Below are 19,864 nucleotides of genomic sequence, written 5' to 3'. Positions count from 1 at the left end.
GTTGCTGTTTACATGCCAGAAATTATTCAAATATTCTTAATTATTTAGATCTGATGACTGACCCAATTTCTAAATTATCTTTGCAAGATCTTGTTGCTTTACTGGAGAAACAACAGAGAATATTGAAAAACAAGTAAGAAGGGTTTGTTTCAATCCTATTGTAAAATTTCAGGTTTGTTGCTTGATATATTTTTTTGCCTAGGTCTATGCTCATGTTTTGCAGACCTACGTTTTCCATAGACTAGGTAATAAAAAGACAGGTGGAGTAGGGTGAATTTGCTGGAGCTATAATAATCTTTCTATTTTAAAAATGAAAATTTCGCAAAATAAATCTTCTGCTCAAAAGAGGCACAAGAAAAGGGACATCCACCACATGGCTAATAGGCTATCGGAGTAAAGTTCATTTGTGATGCAAAAGGATGTTACATCTAGATTGAGGATGCAATTCTAGGTATATGTTTACACATTAGGGGGCTGGGGATATATATTCTGTGAATATATAGGCTCTAAGAAATTCATGTATTTCTTAGAAAAACAAGCAAAGAAGTGAAGATAAAGGCTCTCCCCCTGCAAAATGTGTTAACTAGGACTATTCTAGGTAAAGTTCTATGAAATCATATTATTGAGTTAGGAATAAAGTGAATACAGAATTTAATGCCTTTTTTTATGCTGATTATGAATATACTAGCCTAAGCATTTCTATCAGAAATGAATTTCTGATTCATTCAGAATCAAATGAATTTCTTGCTTATTATATTCATAATCAGCATAAAAAAAAGGGGTAAAATTCTGCTTTAGTTACTTTTACCTATATTGGAAAGGGGTGATGTTAGGAAAATGAAACTTTCAGGGATAGGTCTACAGGCTAAAATATGTCCTGGGAAGGTATTTTGAAGTACTTATCTCCTCTCCTTCTCCCTCTAGAGGATCCTGAAATTTGCCTACATGACAGGTCTATACCTATTGAAATTTTGACAAAACAATATTTTACCTTAATTTTCAGTTATAAGATTGTTTTTCTCTGGCTTTAGTTTTGAAAATGCAATTCCTGTTCTTTGAGTAGTATTTTAAGCCATATCAATGTTAATTTTCAAAATTTAGGAAATGTATTTGCATATCTTTAAAACTCTATAAATCAGGATTGAGCAAAGTTGTGAAGCTGAAAACAATTTAGTTGGACTTCATTTTAATCAGAAGATCTATTTTACAAGGTATCACTTTTATAACACACAGATTTTTAAAGGTCATCAAAGGTCATGACCTTCTAGAGGGATAAGGAGTGGAGGTAGGTACTTCAAAATACCTTCCCTGAACATGCTTCAGCCTTTAGATTTATCTCTGAAAGTTTCATTTTCCTAACCAAACTCCTTTCCAAGATAGCCAAAAGTAGCTAAAGTAGAATTTTACCAAAAAAGGCATTAAATGGTATATTCACTTTATGCGTAAGTCAATAATATGATTCTGTAGAACTTTACCCTATTCTACATGTTATGGAGTAAGAATTGTTTTCTTAATTTGTTTCCTTTTGTCCAGCTAGACTCCTAGGCTTAAAATACTGGTTGGCCAGTTGGCTAATTTAAAGATTTGTTGATATTCCTGCCCTTCTGAAGTGAATAAAGATTTTATTGAAAAACCTGAAGCTGAAGAAGCTCATTGCTCAAGCAGGTGAGAAAAAAAAATCCATTGGAGTTTATTCACTCCCTATTTCCTCTAAATTAGCCTCAGGGCTCATCAAGTCCAACTGGTGGGTTTGTGCAACAACTTTATTCCAAGTCCATTGTGGTTCAATGACTTGCCTTCCTTGTCAGTGGCCTTACATTTTTCTTTGGATGATAATCTGCACAAGATGGAGTTGTTGCTGATGAAGTTGAAGGCAAAGCAAGGCAAGGATCTGTTTCAGTTGGATTTGAGGAGTGGCTGACAAGTCTTCCCCATCATTTGGTATATCTGAACATAGGAGAGCATTAGCTGATTCAGCTCCAGCTCCATAGCATTCTCCTAGGTGTTGGTGTTTTCCTGTAGATCCAGTTCTATCTATTCAGACTGCTGAAACCAGTCATGATCTTCATCTAAATCACTAAGATTGCTTCCCATTTCTTCTTTGGCATTCAGTATGATACTCTGATTGGTAGACATTTGCTTTTGCATGGTCTGGAAAAAAGAACCAATAACAGGCAAAAAAGAAATAAGAGAGAAATAGAGTTGGCAGGTGTAATGAGCAAGGTCTGTTAAAACAAAAAGCCACAGGGCGTAGGAAGTTGAAATATACCAGAACAAAACAATTCTAAGATAACTGCTGCTTTAGAAATTGATTATCATTAAACATTTTTGAAAGTGCCATTTTATTTACTTCAATCAGCAGGACTTTACAGTTTCCACCATGCAAGGGCCTTGGCCACTGGGACTGTAAGGTCCAAAAAATAGAATCCCAACCACAGGCATCCAAAGTGCTTTATCAGATCTTTTTTTATTCTAAAATATTTTATTACACATCAGTAATAACTTGCAGTTTTTGAGCTGATCTTACCATGCTGTAACTTGTTATTGCAAATAAAAAACTGTGGCTTCTACCTTTTTTGAAAAAAATAAACAGCCAAACTTCACTGTCAGCTAAATAACTCCAACTGAACACTACCTTCACTTGTTACCCATTAATCAAATGGCTAGATAAGGTGGAACATGATGGAACAGTTTTATCACTGTAGTAATTGATTTATAAGTGCTTGAAGGGTTTTTACATAATGGGACTGAGTTCCCATCAGTCAAAAAAGGGTTAAAGTAAGAACAAAGCATGGTTGCTATAAAATATAAGTACCAAAGCATTTATTGAATCATGAAAGAGCATAAAAAAGGCATCAAGTAATGTATTCACTTTAATACTAACTAAATTATGTTGTAAACTACAAAATTACCTTTCTTTAATACAAATATTATAAAAGGCCATCATAAGGTCACTGCCCTCTTCAATGGGAAGGGTTGGAGATAGGTACTTCAGAATAGTTTGACTTTGATCATTAGGGCTGTGGATCCATCTCAAAAGATATTCATACACTTGACTCAATTAGTTTCTAAGATAGGCAAAATCATATACTTAAAAAAAATTTTACCCATAACTTACAATATGGCTTTAAAGACATGTAAATGTATTCCATAAATTTATTGGAAAAGCTTTGATATGGGTTAAAATCCTGCAAAAACAATATAAATTGCAGTATACATGTTAAAAAAAAACAATTCTTACTTTGTAATGTGTAGAATAATTCAGGTTAACATATTTTTGACTACAGCTCCACTTTATTTTACCCACCCCACCCCCTCCTAATTTGCAAATATATAGCCCAAATTATTTATTTTCCATGCATTTTGCCATGCCATGTGATTGAAGTTTCTGTTACAAATTCAATTTTAAATCCTTTACTGACTCTCAATTATGAAACCTTTTTCTCTTATTTAAAATACAGCTTATATACCTGTGTTAGCACCAATCTTGTTAAAACCTTTTTACCCATAAATTGAATCAAGGGTGAAAAAATCAAGAATCCATAAATACAACCAAAATATATAATACAGGCTATATATTTGGGTAAGGTTATAAAGTTCAGGTTAAAATTGAGTTTGCAACAGAAACAAATGTCATCTTTGGATTCAGGATGAAATTCTGATTTTAGAGGTAAGTTTGTTTCTTAGCTATCTGAATACTTTGTTAATCTGAGTGTTTACCCATTTCAACCTATGTACCCATAAATTGAATTTCTCTATGACAAAATGAAGAAAATGAAAGATACATATGAAATACATAATTCGGTTTATATATTTGAACATTAGAGGGGGGCTGGGGGTAAGTATAGTGGACCTGAAGTCAAAGTCTTTTTATAATATTATTCTGTATATTATGAAGTAAGATTTTTTTTTCTTAACAGGTTTCTTTTTCATAGCCCCTAATTTAGGCTTATACCTAAATTACATTTCAAAGACTGTGGCCAGTGAAAAAAAGGACTAGAAACTCAAAATTAAAGTAAAATATATTTTTGTCCACACTTAGGTAGTTTTACACTTATTATCAGTTCAGTCTTTTAACCCATATAAATGAGAAAAAGTTGAGATAGTTGCTTGAAAACATCTCCCCAGGGTATATCTTAGGCCCTGCAGTCCTTTGCAACTACTTTGCAAGATAGTAAGTAGCCCCTAAGTTAGAACTCTACTTGTGTGAGGCTCAAACACTTTCCTTTTGCCTCATTTGAGCAGTAAATCTATTTCTCAGGGTCTTACTTCTATAACACAAAGACTGTAAAAACTTATCAAAGGCTGGTGCATTTTGGAGAGAGAATGAGTTAGATTTTTTTTTGTTTTAAGATACCTTTTCATGGTTGTTATGTCTGGGAGTTTCATTCAAATAGTTCAACTCCTTTCCTAGATGTTGAAAGGTCCATAATCTATAATTTTTGGGTGGCTATTTCCAAATTTCTTTTTCTGAAAATGAATATTGTCATCCCTTCCTCCCCTCCTCCCTGATGGTTCCATATATAGGCTTAATAATATTAAAAAAAAAAAACATTTGAACAATGAAATTCTTAGTTAATAATTTGCACTATGTTTTTATTAGTCAGATTTATCAATGTTTTCTTCCATTGTTATTCAATTCTTTAAATATAATTTCAAATAACATTTTTTTTAAATATTGCTAACAATCCAAGACTAAACTAGATCACATCAATTCTAGACTAAGAGACTTATGATGTATGATGACATTCAATTGACAGATAATTATTTTATTATGGCTATATATTGTACCATCAATTTGAGGGGAGGAGGTCTATAGTCAATAAAGTAACCATGATGTTTGGAAATAGTGTAACATAAGAAATCTAATGATATTACATTTACTGTGGCACTTTATTTGTTTAGCATGTTTCCTTCACAAGTCATTAGCCACTATGTATTTTTCTCTGCTTTCAGCTACTTGATAAGTGACACCTTGCACCTTATTATTTGTCAGTAGAAAGCAGAAAACAATTAACTATGGTTAGTGGTATCATCATGAAAGATAGTTGCCTCATCACTACCAAAAGAATGCAAAACACTTATCTTGTCTCCATGTCTCTTATCTAGGTTTGAGCTTGTTCAATAGTTTGTTGTTTTTGGCAGCTTGAAATAATTACCTACATTTCAGAGCATGTTGAAGTTTTGCTCTTCCAGTTTGAATGTAGATATTATTCAGTTGCTGTAGAATATTTCAGTATATTTTTTAAGATTGACAAACTAGAGACTAATTCCTATTCAAATAAAGTAATTTAATGTCTGAAGAATCATTTGTGAAGGTCTTTCTTCAATCATTATGTCAGACACGGCCAACAGTTTAATTCAAATGTATTTAGAAGTTTTGTGAAAGAATGATGCATAAATAGTTGAACTTCTAATCCACACCACCAAAATAATATACATCCAGTCTGTTACAATTCAAGCTGGAGATTGTACTTGGCAGAAAGTCATTATTGTTGACATATTGCAGCAACCTAGATTAGACATAATTAGAACTTCCAATGGCAAATAGTATTGGCAAAACAAGAAACACTTGTGACCATCTACACAAGGCAATATTAATGTCAACCCCCAAACTGCATTTGAAGAAAGAAGAGAAGACTACAGATTACAGAAGCAGTAGCATGTCAGATTCTTTGGTACTTAAGGTATAAAGTTGGAAGTCAGGTAATAATGAGGGAGATGATCAATTGATCAAAAGGCATTGTGAGTATGCTACCACTGCTTTTACTAGTTTTAATGTGACTACTACTAAGACTAAGAATATTAAGGTGAAAATTTCAGGAAATGTTGAGGGGGAAGGTAACTAAATTAAAGTGCACTATGTGCATACAGTTTGTCAAAAGGATGTATCAGCACCATCTTGAGGACAGTGTACAGTATTAAGTTGAAACTTCCCGAGTATGATAAAGGGAATGATTTGCATTCTACTATTGCTTCTGCTGTTACTACTGCTATGACAAAGGCTAAGGATATGAAGGTAAAAATTTTAGGGAATACTGAGGGGGCAGTTGAATGGAATCAAAACACCCTGTGTATATGCAGGATGTCAAAAGGGTGTATCACCAGTTTCTTAGAAAAGGCTTGGAGCATTAAGTTGAAACGTACAGGGCTTGTTGTTGGGGGGGGGGATTCAGAATTAATGAAAGGCTATATTTGCATGCTACCACTACTACTTCTACTGCTAAAGCTAAAGATATTTAGGTAAAAATTTTAGGGAATGTTGCAAGGGTGTTGGACTAAACAAAAACACAGTATGTGCCTGCTGGTGGTCAAAAGAATGTATCAGCAATGTTGCAGAAACCATTTAGGGTATTAAGTTAACACATTTAGCATATGCTGAGGGGAATTTTGAAAGGAAAGGTGCTATGTGCATACTGTTACTATTGCTGCTACTTCTACTACAACTGTTGCTACTATTGAAGCTAAGGATATTAAGGCAAAGCTTTCAGGGAATATATAGTGGGATGTTTAACTAAGTCAGGAAGCAATATGTGTATTCAGGTTGCCAAAGGGGCGTATCAGCAATATTCCAGGAATAGTTTAGAGCATTGAGTTGAAACTTTCAGGGTATGTTGAGTGGGAGAGGAAGTGAAAACGCACTATGTGCATGCAGGTTGTCAGAAGGGCATATAAGCAATATCTTAGGGACAGCTTGGAGTATTAAGTTTAAACTTTCTGGGCATTGTGTGGGGGATGCTGAACTAACCAAAAGACACTATGTGCATGTTACCACTATTTATAACTACTCTTTCTACTGAGACTAAAAGTATTAACTTTCCAGAACTGAAACTTTCATAGAATATTTAGAGGGATGTTGAACAAAATAAGACCTACTATGTGCACTTAGGTTGCCAAAGGGGTGTATGAATAATTTCTTAGGAATGGCTTAGAGTATTAGGTTGACACTTTCTGGGAGGTTGAGAGGGATGTTGAACTAACCAAAAGGCACTCTATGCACATTGCTATTGCTACTACTACTGAGGCTAAATACCTTAAATTGTATTGTCCAGTGAAATAAGAGAAAAATGCTGTAGAGTCACTGGGTAGTGATGATGGAGAGTCACTGACTGAATTGCATCCCACTCTGTCTTCCATGGTTTGATGGACCAACACTTGTCAATAGCAATCTTAAAGGCATCAACAAATGGAGTAATTGCAAACAGTATCAGGAAGATTGTTCCAATGGGCAATCACTCTATTGGAAAAGTAGTGGTTGAGGACTCGGGTATCTGCCCTCTTCTGGGAAAATTTCTTACTATGCCACCTTGTCCTGGAGGAGTCATCAAACTGAAATGGCTTTTGACAGGTGAAGTCAGCATTCAAAAGCTTATCAGTCATTATGGTCTAGTGGGCTTATAAGCCTAGTGGTGCAAAGGTGAAATTTTAAGGGAATTTTTACAGGATGTTGGGCAAAATTTACACAAAAAGTGTAAATTATGTTCTGGTTTTCAGAAGGCATGGGGGCATCACCCCTTGGGGAGAGAGGAGTGAAACCATACGTTTTGAGGATTTTGACCCCTACAAGGTGAATTTCCAAAGATACAAACTTCCTTTTTACGCTAATAGATAACCCAATTATTCACTTTTCTAGGTGATTTTTTTTTCAATGGCATCCATCAAGTTGTTTCTTGGAGAGACCCAAAAACGTATGACCTCTTTAAGTTTCCAAAGTTGCCCCAACCAGGGGGTGACTTTGGACATACATAGGGCATTTCTGGACATTTGTTGATTAATGCTTGTAATAATTGATTCAGATAATATTAACAATTATTCAGATAATATACAAGTTAAATGCAACACTAAATTTGTTTATGGGAAATTGGGCCAAATCACAGCCAAATACAAGAGCTTTGGCTGTTTGCCCAATTCGTCTTACTAAAAACAGTGTGGGAAGCTTCATGATAGTCTTGAAAGTCAGTTTCTGCACAATATTGACATTCAGGGAAGATGAACTTCCCACCAAACTTGCACAGGTATTTTTTTTGTTACTCTGCCACTTATTTCTTCAGCTTCACCAACTTAATAAACAGCAGAATTTTGCTTCTTTCCCACCATAAACCTTACAAGCACAAAATTTCCACAAGATAATTTTTCATCAGTCCCAATCTCACAGATACTTCCACAATATAAAGACTTGTCATCCAACTCGTCATTGAGCTGCATATCTCTGTCTGAAATGCTGCCTCTAGTTTTGTCGGCAATGAATGAAACCTTTGACTTTTTTTTATCAACGTTTTTTTTTCTTTAGCAAGCCTTAGCTCAGTCTCTGCTTCTAGTACCCTTTTTTCTGGTACTTCTGTCAGAATTCTACTTTTGCCTTTTTCTACAGTTATTACTTCATGTCCTCTATAACACAACACAAACGCTATTCATTTTACTGATATTCTGCCTCCAGCTACATTTAGTTCCATTTTCCAAGTTACAAAAGACTTCTGTCAGTACAGGGCGAAACTGGACACCATGAAAAGTGTCTGGAATTACCCCCAAAAAAGTGTCTAGAGTTGCCCCATGTTGATACCATTTTAAAAATTTATTTCTTTGTAGATAATGGCCTGATATTTACTGATGAAAATTGCCATGCAAATAGCAGGGGTTGCATCCTGCTAATTTATGGCCCAATAGCTACAATAACTTAGAAAATATTTGACAAAGGCTACATGTGTCAGGATTTCTATCAGGCATATAAAACTTCTTTATCTCTTTTCTCGGTTGTCTCTTTTAACCAAAATTGAAAACTTGTGCTAAATGTGTGTTACATGAAGGGTATCTAGTAGGAATTTTTTGAATGGATTAGCTCAAAAACTTTAGACAAGATGTCAAACATACGGAGTCACCCCTGTGCAGTTTCACCCCTCTCTCCCATACTGCTCTAAATTTCTGCTCATTTTGAGTTTGACTCAGTTATTTATTGTAATTTCTGTGTGTTTGGGTTTCATTTAGGTATTGACAGGATCATTCCAGAGTAACAAAGCTGTTTCCGAGGAAAGGCCGAAAGCTTGTAGAACTAAAGCTAGAGACCAAGGCCTCCAAATGATTTTTGACCTGGGCTGAAGCTTTTAGTGATTGAATCCCTGAAGCCCTGTTCAAAGAATTGTATTTAGTCATGCTGATATTCTCAACTCTGGTCCAATAATTGCAGTCATGGCAGAAAATTTTTCAGCAAACTGATTTTGTCCATAGCAAATTAGTGTGCAAAAATGAATGATCAGTATTCAGATTATCTCCAATGTGTGATCAAACAGTTTGTGGTAACCAAATTAGTACTTGGCCAAATGGTAACCAAAACTCTAAAAAAACTAAATTTTGGTAACAATTAACAGGTCAAAAGAATTGTTTTCTATGGTGATACGAAATATATAAAACTCATTTAGTTTATTAAATTACTTGATCAAATTCAGCACATCAGAGAACCCTACTGTTAATGTCTCAAGCTCCTATATGCGAAAATGGGGATTTTTGTTTTTGTATTTTGCAAGAAGAAAGATCATGGATGTGTGTTTATTTGCTTTTTGTTGTTGTTTTGCTGAGGTCGATTGTATTGTATGAATGGTTCAAGGAAATTAGACAGGGGCTCATAAAAATTTATACTGTGCTTTTCAGGCTCCTGAAAGATTGGAGGGTAACTAGCCCCCTCCCACTCCCTTTTTTCCCCAGAGATATCCAATCAAAATGTTGAAATAGCCATTTGGTTCAGCATTGTTGAGTGATCCAATAACTCTGCCTCTAGGGATCACATTACCCCCATAGTACCTGGGGAAAGAGCTGTAAGCTATGGAATTTCACCAATGTTTACATTATTATAGTATTTGTTATTGGGAAATTTATAGAGTTTTTTTCAGGTAGAGGGAGAGGATTACTGCAGGGGTAATTTTTCATGGGAGCTTTATGAAAAAACTAAAAATTTTAACCTAACAGTCCAAGGGATTGAGAAGGGTGCAACTCTCATATACAGAATATTTTCTGTTTGTTTTAAGTTTTAATGTTACCCCTTGTTTTCAGTCGTGTTTTTTATCTTTTTTTTTTTGCTTCTAGACCAACATTGATGAGTTGAAACCTGACAAATTAATATATATGTTTTGTATGCTTTTGTCCATTTTTCCTTGGATTTATTACTTATGTTTGTGAATAAACTGTATTGCTTCTAATCTACTTCTAAATTCTTTAGGGCAAGAGTAAAACTGTTTGCTTTCCCAAGAATAATATCAGCTATAAGTTTTTTTTTTTGTTTTTTTTTGCAATTATATAAAAAAAAATTACTGAATTCTATGTGCACTATTTACTATCAACAGGCAACAGATGAAATTAAACCCAGATACCTTTTGCTAGTACCGTATTGAAAGTTTTTTTTATCTGTGACCGTTCAAGAGTGGATTTTCTAGGTTACCAATTAGCTTTACAGATTCTTGTTACAGTGAAACATTAGAGGGAGCAATTCTTCTCTAGGTTACATGATTGAAAAGAAACAGCCATTATGTTAATCAATGATTAAATAAAAGCAACCTGCAAAGCACTTGCGTCATTTGGGGGGAGGGGAACTAGTTAGGGATGTAGACCCCTGCTGACTTTAGGAGGGGTCCCAAATCTGTAGTTGCAATTTCTATTGATTTGATCTGAAGTGTGAAAAGTTTGTGTGTAAAAAAATGTTCTCAATTGAATCACTGCCTCTCACAACGGCTAGTAATGAAAGATTCTTTTCTACACTAAGCCTGATTAAAACCTACCCAAGACCAACAATAGGTAATAAAGGGCTCAGTGATCTGATGCTGGTGTTTAGTGAAAATGCCCTTGTAGCCCAGTAAAAATAGTGTTTGAGGTCAAACAAATTGCAACAAAAATGATTTTTGCACCAAAAAATGCAGAAAAATAAGGAGAACAACATACTAAAACCAAACCAAAATCCACCAATGGAAAAAAGTTTGACAGGGGAAAGAGGGAAAATTCTAAAAAAATGCCAGGACCTCTGATTTTAGCAATGTAAATACCCAGTCCTACGTAGGTTGAAGTCGCAGAACTCGAATTCTGCATCAGAATTATTATATCACACCACCGGGGTATCTGATAGGGTTAGCAGGGGAAACAGGGGAAAATGAGGAAGACTCAGATTCGCTCGATTTCATTGCTGTAAAGACTATTTCTGATATTATTTGAGACGCAGAATCCAAATCTTCCTTCAGAATACTAGTTTCCCCTCATCGGAAAAAACTGGCAGAAAGTGAAAAGTAGGGAAATTTAATTCTCTTTCCTTTTTTTATTTTTTTTCTTTTTTTTTTTTTTTGGCTGCAGAGCCCATTTCAACAAGGATTCGATCACAGTATACTAAGAATCATCACGGTGTATAAAATTGGTACAGATGGATTGTACTTCGGCAAATCACAGACTTAAAGCAAATCAAATAATAAAAAACTTAAAACAGGGTTGTTGAAATCATCATCAAGGTCAATGCTTTCTGAATTTTGGCAGTTGGTACCATGACACTCGGCACATGCTTTTGTGCAGGGAAGTCTGTTTCAGTTGCAACGCTTTGTTTCACAACCTGGCTTGCAAGCACATTGTACCATTCTCAGTAGTGCTTTGGGTGCTGGCTTCAAGTCCATTGTTACAGGTACGTACTTGGTTCTGTCTAGCGGCCAACCCCAGTCACATGGGTCCAAATCAGCTGAGCAACCCATCCATTCCATGACCTGTAGGAAAACTCTGAAGAAGTGAAACTTTGCAGCTGACAATGTCAGAGGCAAGCTTTCTGGGCAGACAAACGAGGTCAAAGAAGCCAGTTTTGTGACAAACATGGTGTGAAGCAAATCCTGAAGGCTGGTATCAGCTTTAGCCCGATAAACAAGCAGTGTGAGCTTTTCGCCTGCACTGATGATCTGATGCTTTTCTGAGTTCTTCTGGCAAAAACCGCCGTATTTTTTTCTGAATTCTTCATTGATCTTAGCCAATAAAAGTGACACTGGCTTTTCTACGCTGTAGAACCTAGAGGTCGTATCACATCCCAGGAAAGCATGGATGGGCAGTATGACCTCTGCAACTTCCCCAAGATTGCTTTTTAGTTCTCTTATGTTGTAGAGTTTGGATATTCCTGGCTTGGTCTCTGCTCAAAAGAAAAGTGGGTAGCTTCCTGGCTGGCAATAGTGAAGAAGCAAGACGAGCAGGTTTGTGTCACTGCCAGCAAGACAGGTTTCTACCTCAGAATAACTTGTCACTGCAGCTGCTGCAATCGTGAAATCTGCTTCACCTGAAGCATACACCATGTGACATCCTGACGAGCTTAGCACTGCACCAAGCAGGAGGATGAATTTTCCCTTGCTCTTCAGGTTGTTCAGGAAAAAGTCTTTTTTGAGGGTTACCGCTGTTGTCCCAGTAAAGTCAATATCAGGAGATCTTATGCCTTTCGATTTTTTCAAGTGAGTCTGGTCTTTTGTTGACGGTGAATCTTCGTATCCGTCGAATACAACCGTAGCATTTCCAAAATGAGCTTTGACATAGCTAGCGTAGGCCAGACATATTTGTCCAAAAGTAGCGCTGGTTGTCCAAGGCAATTTATGTAGGAGCCATCCTCCATCTACAACATATTTGCAACTTGTTGAAAGATTTTCAGAAGAGCCTTCGATTCATTTTCCAGAGGGCATTTGAGAGGGAAGCCTTGTCAGCTGTGCGTAGTAGTTGGTATGACCCGAAAAGTGTAGGAGGAAAAGAGCAAAGTTCATAACCAAGAGTATCCGACAGATCCTGACCATCAGCAGTGGCTACAGCCACTAGTCGCTGGAACAATAACGTTTGGTCAATCTCAACTGGTTCACCATCAAGCTTCGGAGCCGACTTTGCAGCCATAGTTACGACTTTATCTTTCCTTTTGAGTACAAAAGTCTACTGGCTTTCCAACCATCTCTTGCAGTATGTGCAACCCAACCTCTTTTGCTTCGTCAACGTTGACCTCTGGCAAACCTTTCACTCCAGTAGCAATATTCATTAGCTCCTGACCCCTGTTGAACGGCTGCAAAGGCTCAAGGAACTTGAGCAACTTCTGCAAATCTTTGCTGTCTCTCAATATCCTGGACCCCAATGTATCAACGTGCTGGTCGCTTGTGTGGTAAACAGATCCGGTTAGGTCTTGCACGATTGCATTCATTTGAGCTCGCACTGGCATAGATGGTGTCCAGATCGACTGCTGCACTTCATTCATACCTCTCCCTCTAGTGAGACCGCCAGCAGTCTTCAGGGTTTTCATGAAGACTTGTTCTATAACAAGGATTCCTTTCTATAACATCTCCTTTATTATTATTATTATTAATTTATTGGAAAACCCGTCATACAAAAAGGAAAAGACGGAGCAATAAGCAAAAAAAAGCAATACACATAAACTTAGGTGTTGTACATGTGGTTTTTAGTGACGAACGCTGGAGCTTAGATCTAAATCAGCTCTTTGAACAAATTACACAAAACGAGAAAGAAAAACTCAATTATACACTGCTCTGTAGGTACACGACATGTTTCTTTTTTTTAGGCTCCTAAATACTGAACAAACATAAATAATATGAACATCATTGCATCAAGCTGCAATTGGTAAAAAAAAATAACCCAAATAATCATCAGTGAATTAGAAAAGATATACAGTAGATAATCATATCAACTAGTGTAAACGGTAAAACCAATTAAACAAACCAATCCCCGACGCAAGAACAAAACTGAACATTTTACACGACTGATAAGATGTTGTAAGCACTCCCTGTTTGTGAAATTTTTTAGTTTGATAATTAGGGAGATATGGAGCAACGAAATTCACGAGATTTGTCTTCTTCTGGTAGAAAACTGAAATTGAAGCACAAATTGAACGAACATAGTGAACTGTTGTCAGTGAGGTAACTAACACAGTTTCCACGGATTGATCATTTCAAGCATGAAGATTCGGTTCCAGGAGTCGCAAGATGCCGTTGGTAAAAATAGAGATAAAATGTCACGAAACTGAGTATAGTAGCCACTTAAAAGCGAAAGAATTCTCAATGGTACAAGATAAACAAAAAATGACTAACATTCTTGAAGATTCGGAACAAAAATGACCAAATATTCACAAGAAAACTTACCAATTTTGAGTATTCAGCGCGTTACATTTTGGGTAATTCAGTCACTGAAGAGACACTAGATTTCAGTCCAGAGAACTCGTCGCTAGGTGTCATGCCGAATGCTAACTTGTTGATGCCAGGCCTATAACCTGCTAGCAGAATGGTCGCATCTTAACATTGCAATGACCTGAAAAACCAAAATCTCCCCTTATTCCCCCCCCCTTTCCTCCATTCATAAATTTTCAGGGGACAGAGTAATCGAGATTCTGATGCAAGATTTGGCTTCTACGTTAAAAATTACATCGGAAATCATCTTGACTTGGATCAATCCAAACACTTCTGGATTTTGCGAAATTTCTCCTGGTTCCCCTGTTTTCCCCTGATTTTTCTGCATTTTTTGGTGTAAAAATCATTTTTGTTGCAATTTGTTTGAGGTTGGGCCTTTTTTTGAGCTATTTTTACTGGGTTATTGTGAAATCATTGAATCTTAATGCTATGGTTTATATTTTTAGAAAAATTAGACCTTGTTGATTCCCAGTGTAGCAATAAAACTGTAAATCACTTTACAACATGATGTTGGAAAGTTGTTGTTGGAACTGATATTGGCAACATCAGTTCTATCTGTCAACATCAGTTCACCATTGCTGTAAAGACAGCCAGCAAGCCCATAAAATCTATTGTCAAAATATTTTAGCTAGTGTTGTACTTGCATTCATTAGTACCAAGTTGGTACAAGAATAAATAGGCTATCTCAAAAATTGTTTTACTTGTAGGGTATATGTATTTAAATTTATTTTTTACAGCTCTAGGTTTATGATGATATGAAATTTAAAAGCACTAAAATGCCTTTATGAACCATGGTTGATACAAAAATTCACAACAACATAAAATTAAAAGTGGAAGTTAGGTAATTTGCAGAACTATGTCTATTTCTGATTTGATAGTCTGGTATCATTCTGTTCATTTGTTGTGTCATTCTTATTTTATAGTAATGTTCAGCATTAGCATTTTTGCATAATAGAGTCTCATTTTTAGGTGCCAGTAGTATGTTTTGTTTCCGTTTCAATTAGAGGAGTGACTGGACAAGTTCCCAAAACATTTAGTATATAAAGGCACTGCATGGTTTTAAATCTGTTCTTTCATTGACATTGTCATTTTGGAAACTGTCAATTATTTATTGCTTGTTAAAAAATAAATCACGTTAAACGGTATGAAAACAGAGCCAGGATCGCCAACGACAACAATGGAAGAGTTTTCAGATATGGAACCAGGGACAATAGCTAATGAATCTCGTAATAAGCATTATCCACGAAAGCGACGTGGATGGACAGAGGAGGACATGCAAGAGGCTTTAGAAGCTATTACAAGTGGGGCTTTAAGTGCATCAAAAGCATGTCAGGACTATAATATTCCTGCTAGTACAATGCAGTTGCGTTTGAAGACTTGGAAAGTAAAGAACATTGGACGTAAGCCACTAAAAAAGAAGCAGATTAGTAGTACAAAGGCGATTGACCGTGAAATGGAAAAGATCCTGGCACAGTGGATACTGGATTTGGCACGAGCTGGTTTCAATATTAAAAATTCTGAATTGAGAGAAACTGTCCAGAAATGCCTGAAAGATAATGAAGATTTTTTTGCTTCAGCAAATAAGTTCAAAGATGGCTTGCCAAGTGAAGGATGGGTTGCGGTAAGTGTTTGTAAGTACTTAGCAGCTCCCAATATTCATTCTAAATTTTATAAACGAGGTTCTTATTTTTTCTGTTTTTTGATTATAAAAGATAACTTTCAACTGTAAAATAAAAATCTAGTGACATTTGTAAGGGATGCATGAAAAAACTTGGACATTTTAACTATGGGTCCACTGAAAATCCCATCTAGAGGTGCTAAACCACATTTTTAGTTTCATTGGGAAAGATAAATGTTTAGATGATTCTCCAGAATTTTCGGATATAAAAAAAAAAACAAAGGAAGGTAGGCTAATGCAGTTTGTCTGTAATATTTATGACATGTTTTCTTCCTCATAAGGTGTCTCCAAGGGATGATGGCTACCTCCTGTTGGTGTGTCTCTCTTTTTAATATGCTGCCCAGCTACCTAACTTAGAAAAAACACCTTGGAAACTAAAAGTCAATAAAAAAAAACTGTATTAAATAAAAATGTTAAAGAACTTTAAAGCCATCAAAAATATTAAACAATGAGCATTTTTGTATTGTCATTTTTTACAATTTCCTGTAAGTAATGGGGGGAAATGCCCATATGTGTCAATCAGCAGTTTGGAACTATTCACCTTTATTAGTGGTGTCAAAACAGTTTTTGATATGACAAATTATTCCTATAACCTACTGACGTAAAGTGAACACCCGTATGACTTACCAGTTCAAAATTGCACACTTTTATTAGCTGTGTCAAAACTGAGTGTTTACTATTAAAAACAACTGTATTTTCCCATAATCTATGAGGGAGTGTAAGCATACCTTTGAGTATTGCAATTCTACACCACTAAAATGTGGAGGCATGCAAAATGTATTTACAAAATCCGCGGGGGGGGGTCTTTTTTTATCTAGAATTTGTGTGTTGGTGCATTTTAGTATAGATTGAGTAAAATTGCCTTTTGAAATAAATTAATTGATATACATAGCTGAATTTTGTGCTTGAATTTATATTTCTTTTGGGGGGGGCTGATTTTTTGGAAATTCCCTTATAAATTTATCACATTTTAGGATGTTCAATCTGTTTTTCCCTCTCCCCCCCTTCTATCTCTCTCCCTGTCCCCTCTCTCTCTCTCTCTCTCTCTCTCTCTCTCTCTCTCTCTCTCTATCTATCTATCTATCTAACTTACATATTTGATTGTTTTTGTTTTTTTTTATTGGGGGCAAATGTATGAAAAAATCTGTCTCCAGGGACAAATCTCGCACTCGATGATCCGGCCATTGGGCATTTTCAAATAATGCAAATACTACATGGATCTTAATAGTGCATAATAGTTCAAACTGTTTCAAGCTTTTGAAACAAGTGATGCAGGTATTATCTATGTTTCGAAATGACTGTAATGTTGTAAAACAGTGGGGATAAAAGAAATGATTTAAATTTAAGCATCTGAAGCATCATATCGTGCTGGAGTCAAGATAAAAAGGGACTTCACCATCTGGATGAAATTTTCAGACTATTAACACACCTGTTTCTGTTTAATTTGCCTATCTTTTTAATTATCATTAGAAGTCCCACATTTGATCTATCAAGCCTGTCTACTCTGAAGCTTAGTACTCTTCCCTTTTTTGTCTTTTTTTTATAACCGTTAGCCTTGGACAATTCAAGAGAGGGAAGCTGCCCATTGAAGCAGACGGGCATATTTTAATCTTAAAGTTGAGGTCCAGATCAGGGGAGATGTAAAACAGAGCACAGGTTGCAAGCATTTTTAGTACATTATTTATTTCGTTGAAATCCTTCTCTCCTCTGAAATTCTTGGGTATTATCTTGATTCTAATAATGTTGTATTTAAAAATAGTCAGTTAATTTGTTCCTTTCTTAAATGTTTTTTTTTTTTTAGCTTTTTCAAAATCGACAGTCTGCTACTTTTGACCAAGCTGAGAAGGAAAGACAAAAATTTAATAGCCTCGTCCATGGGCGCGATGGTTGGTTTTCTGCTGTGCGATCCTATTTGAAAGAAGAAAATAAGTTGCAAGTTCTTGATAAGGCTGGATCAGTTTTCTGTGGAGAAGAGCTAAGTTTTGAAATTAATCCAAATACTGGTGAGGTAAATTATCCATTTCAGCCAAATGCATTGGTAAGGAAAGGGGATCGTGAGATACTCACTTTGTTTTGTGTGACCTGTGCTGACGGAAGTCAGGCACCTCCAATGGTCGTGTATCCCTTTGAAACTTTGCCAGATGAAATAGGAGAAAGCATGCCCGAAGGCTGGGCGGTTGGGTGCTCTGGTGATGGTTGGATAAAATCCCAGACAATATTTGAGTATATCACCAATGTATTTTATGCTTGGCTATCTGAAGGCAAGGAACGTTTTCCTGTGGTTCTTTTTTTGAGTAATCGACGAGGTCATATGAGCTATCAATTGACAAAATTTTGCGCCGAGAAGGATATTATTCTTGTTGGGTGTCCAGAAGAAATGGCTGTAACGCGCTCAGTTTTCAAGAACATTATAGATGGCTGGCCTGAGATAAAATCAGGCAGGGATATAAATAAAGTAAATCTTGCTCCATCCTTGCAGCCCTTCTTTTCCAATCATAATATAGAAAGTCTCATAAGAGAATCCTATAGTGTATGCTCTATTTACCCTTTTAAAAAAGCTGCCACATCTGCAAAGTCTGTGCCACCAGTCCCGGCTGAGCCAAAAAAACCTGCCAAAAGATCTAAAATAGAAGCTTCAACTCTTGTAACTAATTCAAATGGATTGACTCCAAAACAGTCTACTGCTCCACCAGCCAAGCGACCGTCTACACCTAATCCTCGAGCAGAAACACCAGCACCCGTTGCTACATCGTCAAAAGATGTGAGACGATCAGGGCGTTCAAGTATAATGAATGGACTTCGTCTTCAGGAAATTCTAATTCGAAGCTCTAGCTCCCTATTTGCCAACTATATTGAGACATGGATTGATTCAGACATTAAGGCTCAGTTTATGTCGTGCAGGAGTGCAGGTGCTTGGTCTGGTGACAGCACTTATAAAAAGCTATTTGACTTGTGGTATCAATTAGCTACAATAGATGAGTGAAAGGCTGTTGCATCTTGTGTTACCAGATGATTTGCTTCTAATAATGAAGCCTGGGATATACTATTTCTGTTTAATGTCTTTAGTACTGAAAAGGCATTCTGAATCCTTTTTTCTCTTTTTTTTACTATTTATATTACACATAGTTCTACTTGTAGGAAAAGACACTTGAGTTTCTTCTGAAAATTAACTCTTCATTGTTGTCTTCTGTTCATCAGCTTATGATTTTTCAGCAAGTAATTTTCTGTATTTCAAGTAATTTTTACAGTGTATTAATTGTATAGAAAAAAATAATAAAAATTTAGATCGTGTATCACTGTTTCTGAGCAATATTATAGTCGTGACTACTTAGAGACAAATCTAGGCCAAAATTTGATTGCATTGTTTTAGAAAAGAGTAAAAAAAAAATAAGAGGATCATTTGGACATAGTTTTGCAGAAAGCATCCAAACTAAAAACAAAATTTGAACCGAGTTAGAATGAAAGTCCTATGAATCAATTTGTATTCATAACAAAAAAAAATATTTTGTTTGCTTAAATGGGATTTTGATGTTTAATAAGATTAAACCTCCAGAAGCGAATTGACGAATTTTTACTTTGGCAAACAAACCTTCAAGTATTTAAGAAATACTGGGACTTTGGCCAGTTACGGAACTATTGAACTTTATGGACAGCTTTTGCACTAACCCAAGTTCAGTCTATTGCTTATTTTTAATACATTTCAATAATATGTCTCTTGAAAAAAAAAACCATCATATTAGGTTTTATTTTCTGAGCTTTTTTTGCTCTTAGTACAAAAGATCATAGCTTAGTACAAAAGATTATATATATATATATATATATATATATATATATATATATATATATATATATATATATATATATATATATATATATATATATATATATATATATATATATATATATATATATATATATATATATATATATATATATATATATATATATATATATATAGTGCATAAAATTCCTCAGGGTGGCTGATCTGAAATGTGCAGTTTTTATCAAAAAGGAAATA

The 19,864-nt window shown here is 35.5% G+C and overlaps 1 protein-coding gene across 1 annotated transcript; it reads left to right on the top strand.

The window, feature by feature from the left end:
• Window positions 1-3: 3 nt before the first annotated feature.
• On the top strand, window positions 4-19,137 carry LOC148956785 (uncharacterized). The gene is made up of 3 exons (XM_089087271.1): window positions 4-133; window positions 15,138-15,789; window positions 17,648-19,137. Exons 2-3 carry the CDS (start codon window positions 15,313-15,315, stop codon window positions 18,827-18,829), a joined length of 1,659 nt encoding a protein of 552 aa, XP_088943397.1. The 5' UTR covers window positions 4-133; window positions 15,138-15,312; the 3' UTR covers window positions 18,830-19,137.
• The last annotated feature ends 727 nt before the right edge of the window (window positions 19,138-19,864 follow it).

Source organism: Artemia sp. Qi Xiang Cuo, chromosome 1 (genome assembly GCF_049724085.1).
Source record: "Artemia sp. Qi Xiang Cuo chromosome 1, ASM4972408v1, whole genome shotgun sequence".
Classification (NCBI taxonomy): domain Eukaryota; kingdom Metazoa; phylum Arthropoda; class Branchiopoda; order Anostraca; family Artemiidae; genus Artemia; species Artemia sp. Qi Xiang Cuo.
Note: the sequence above shows the minus strand (reverse complement) of the source record. Positions and strands in the feature narration are given on the sequence as shown.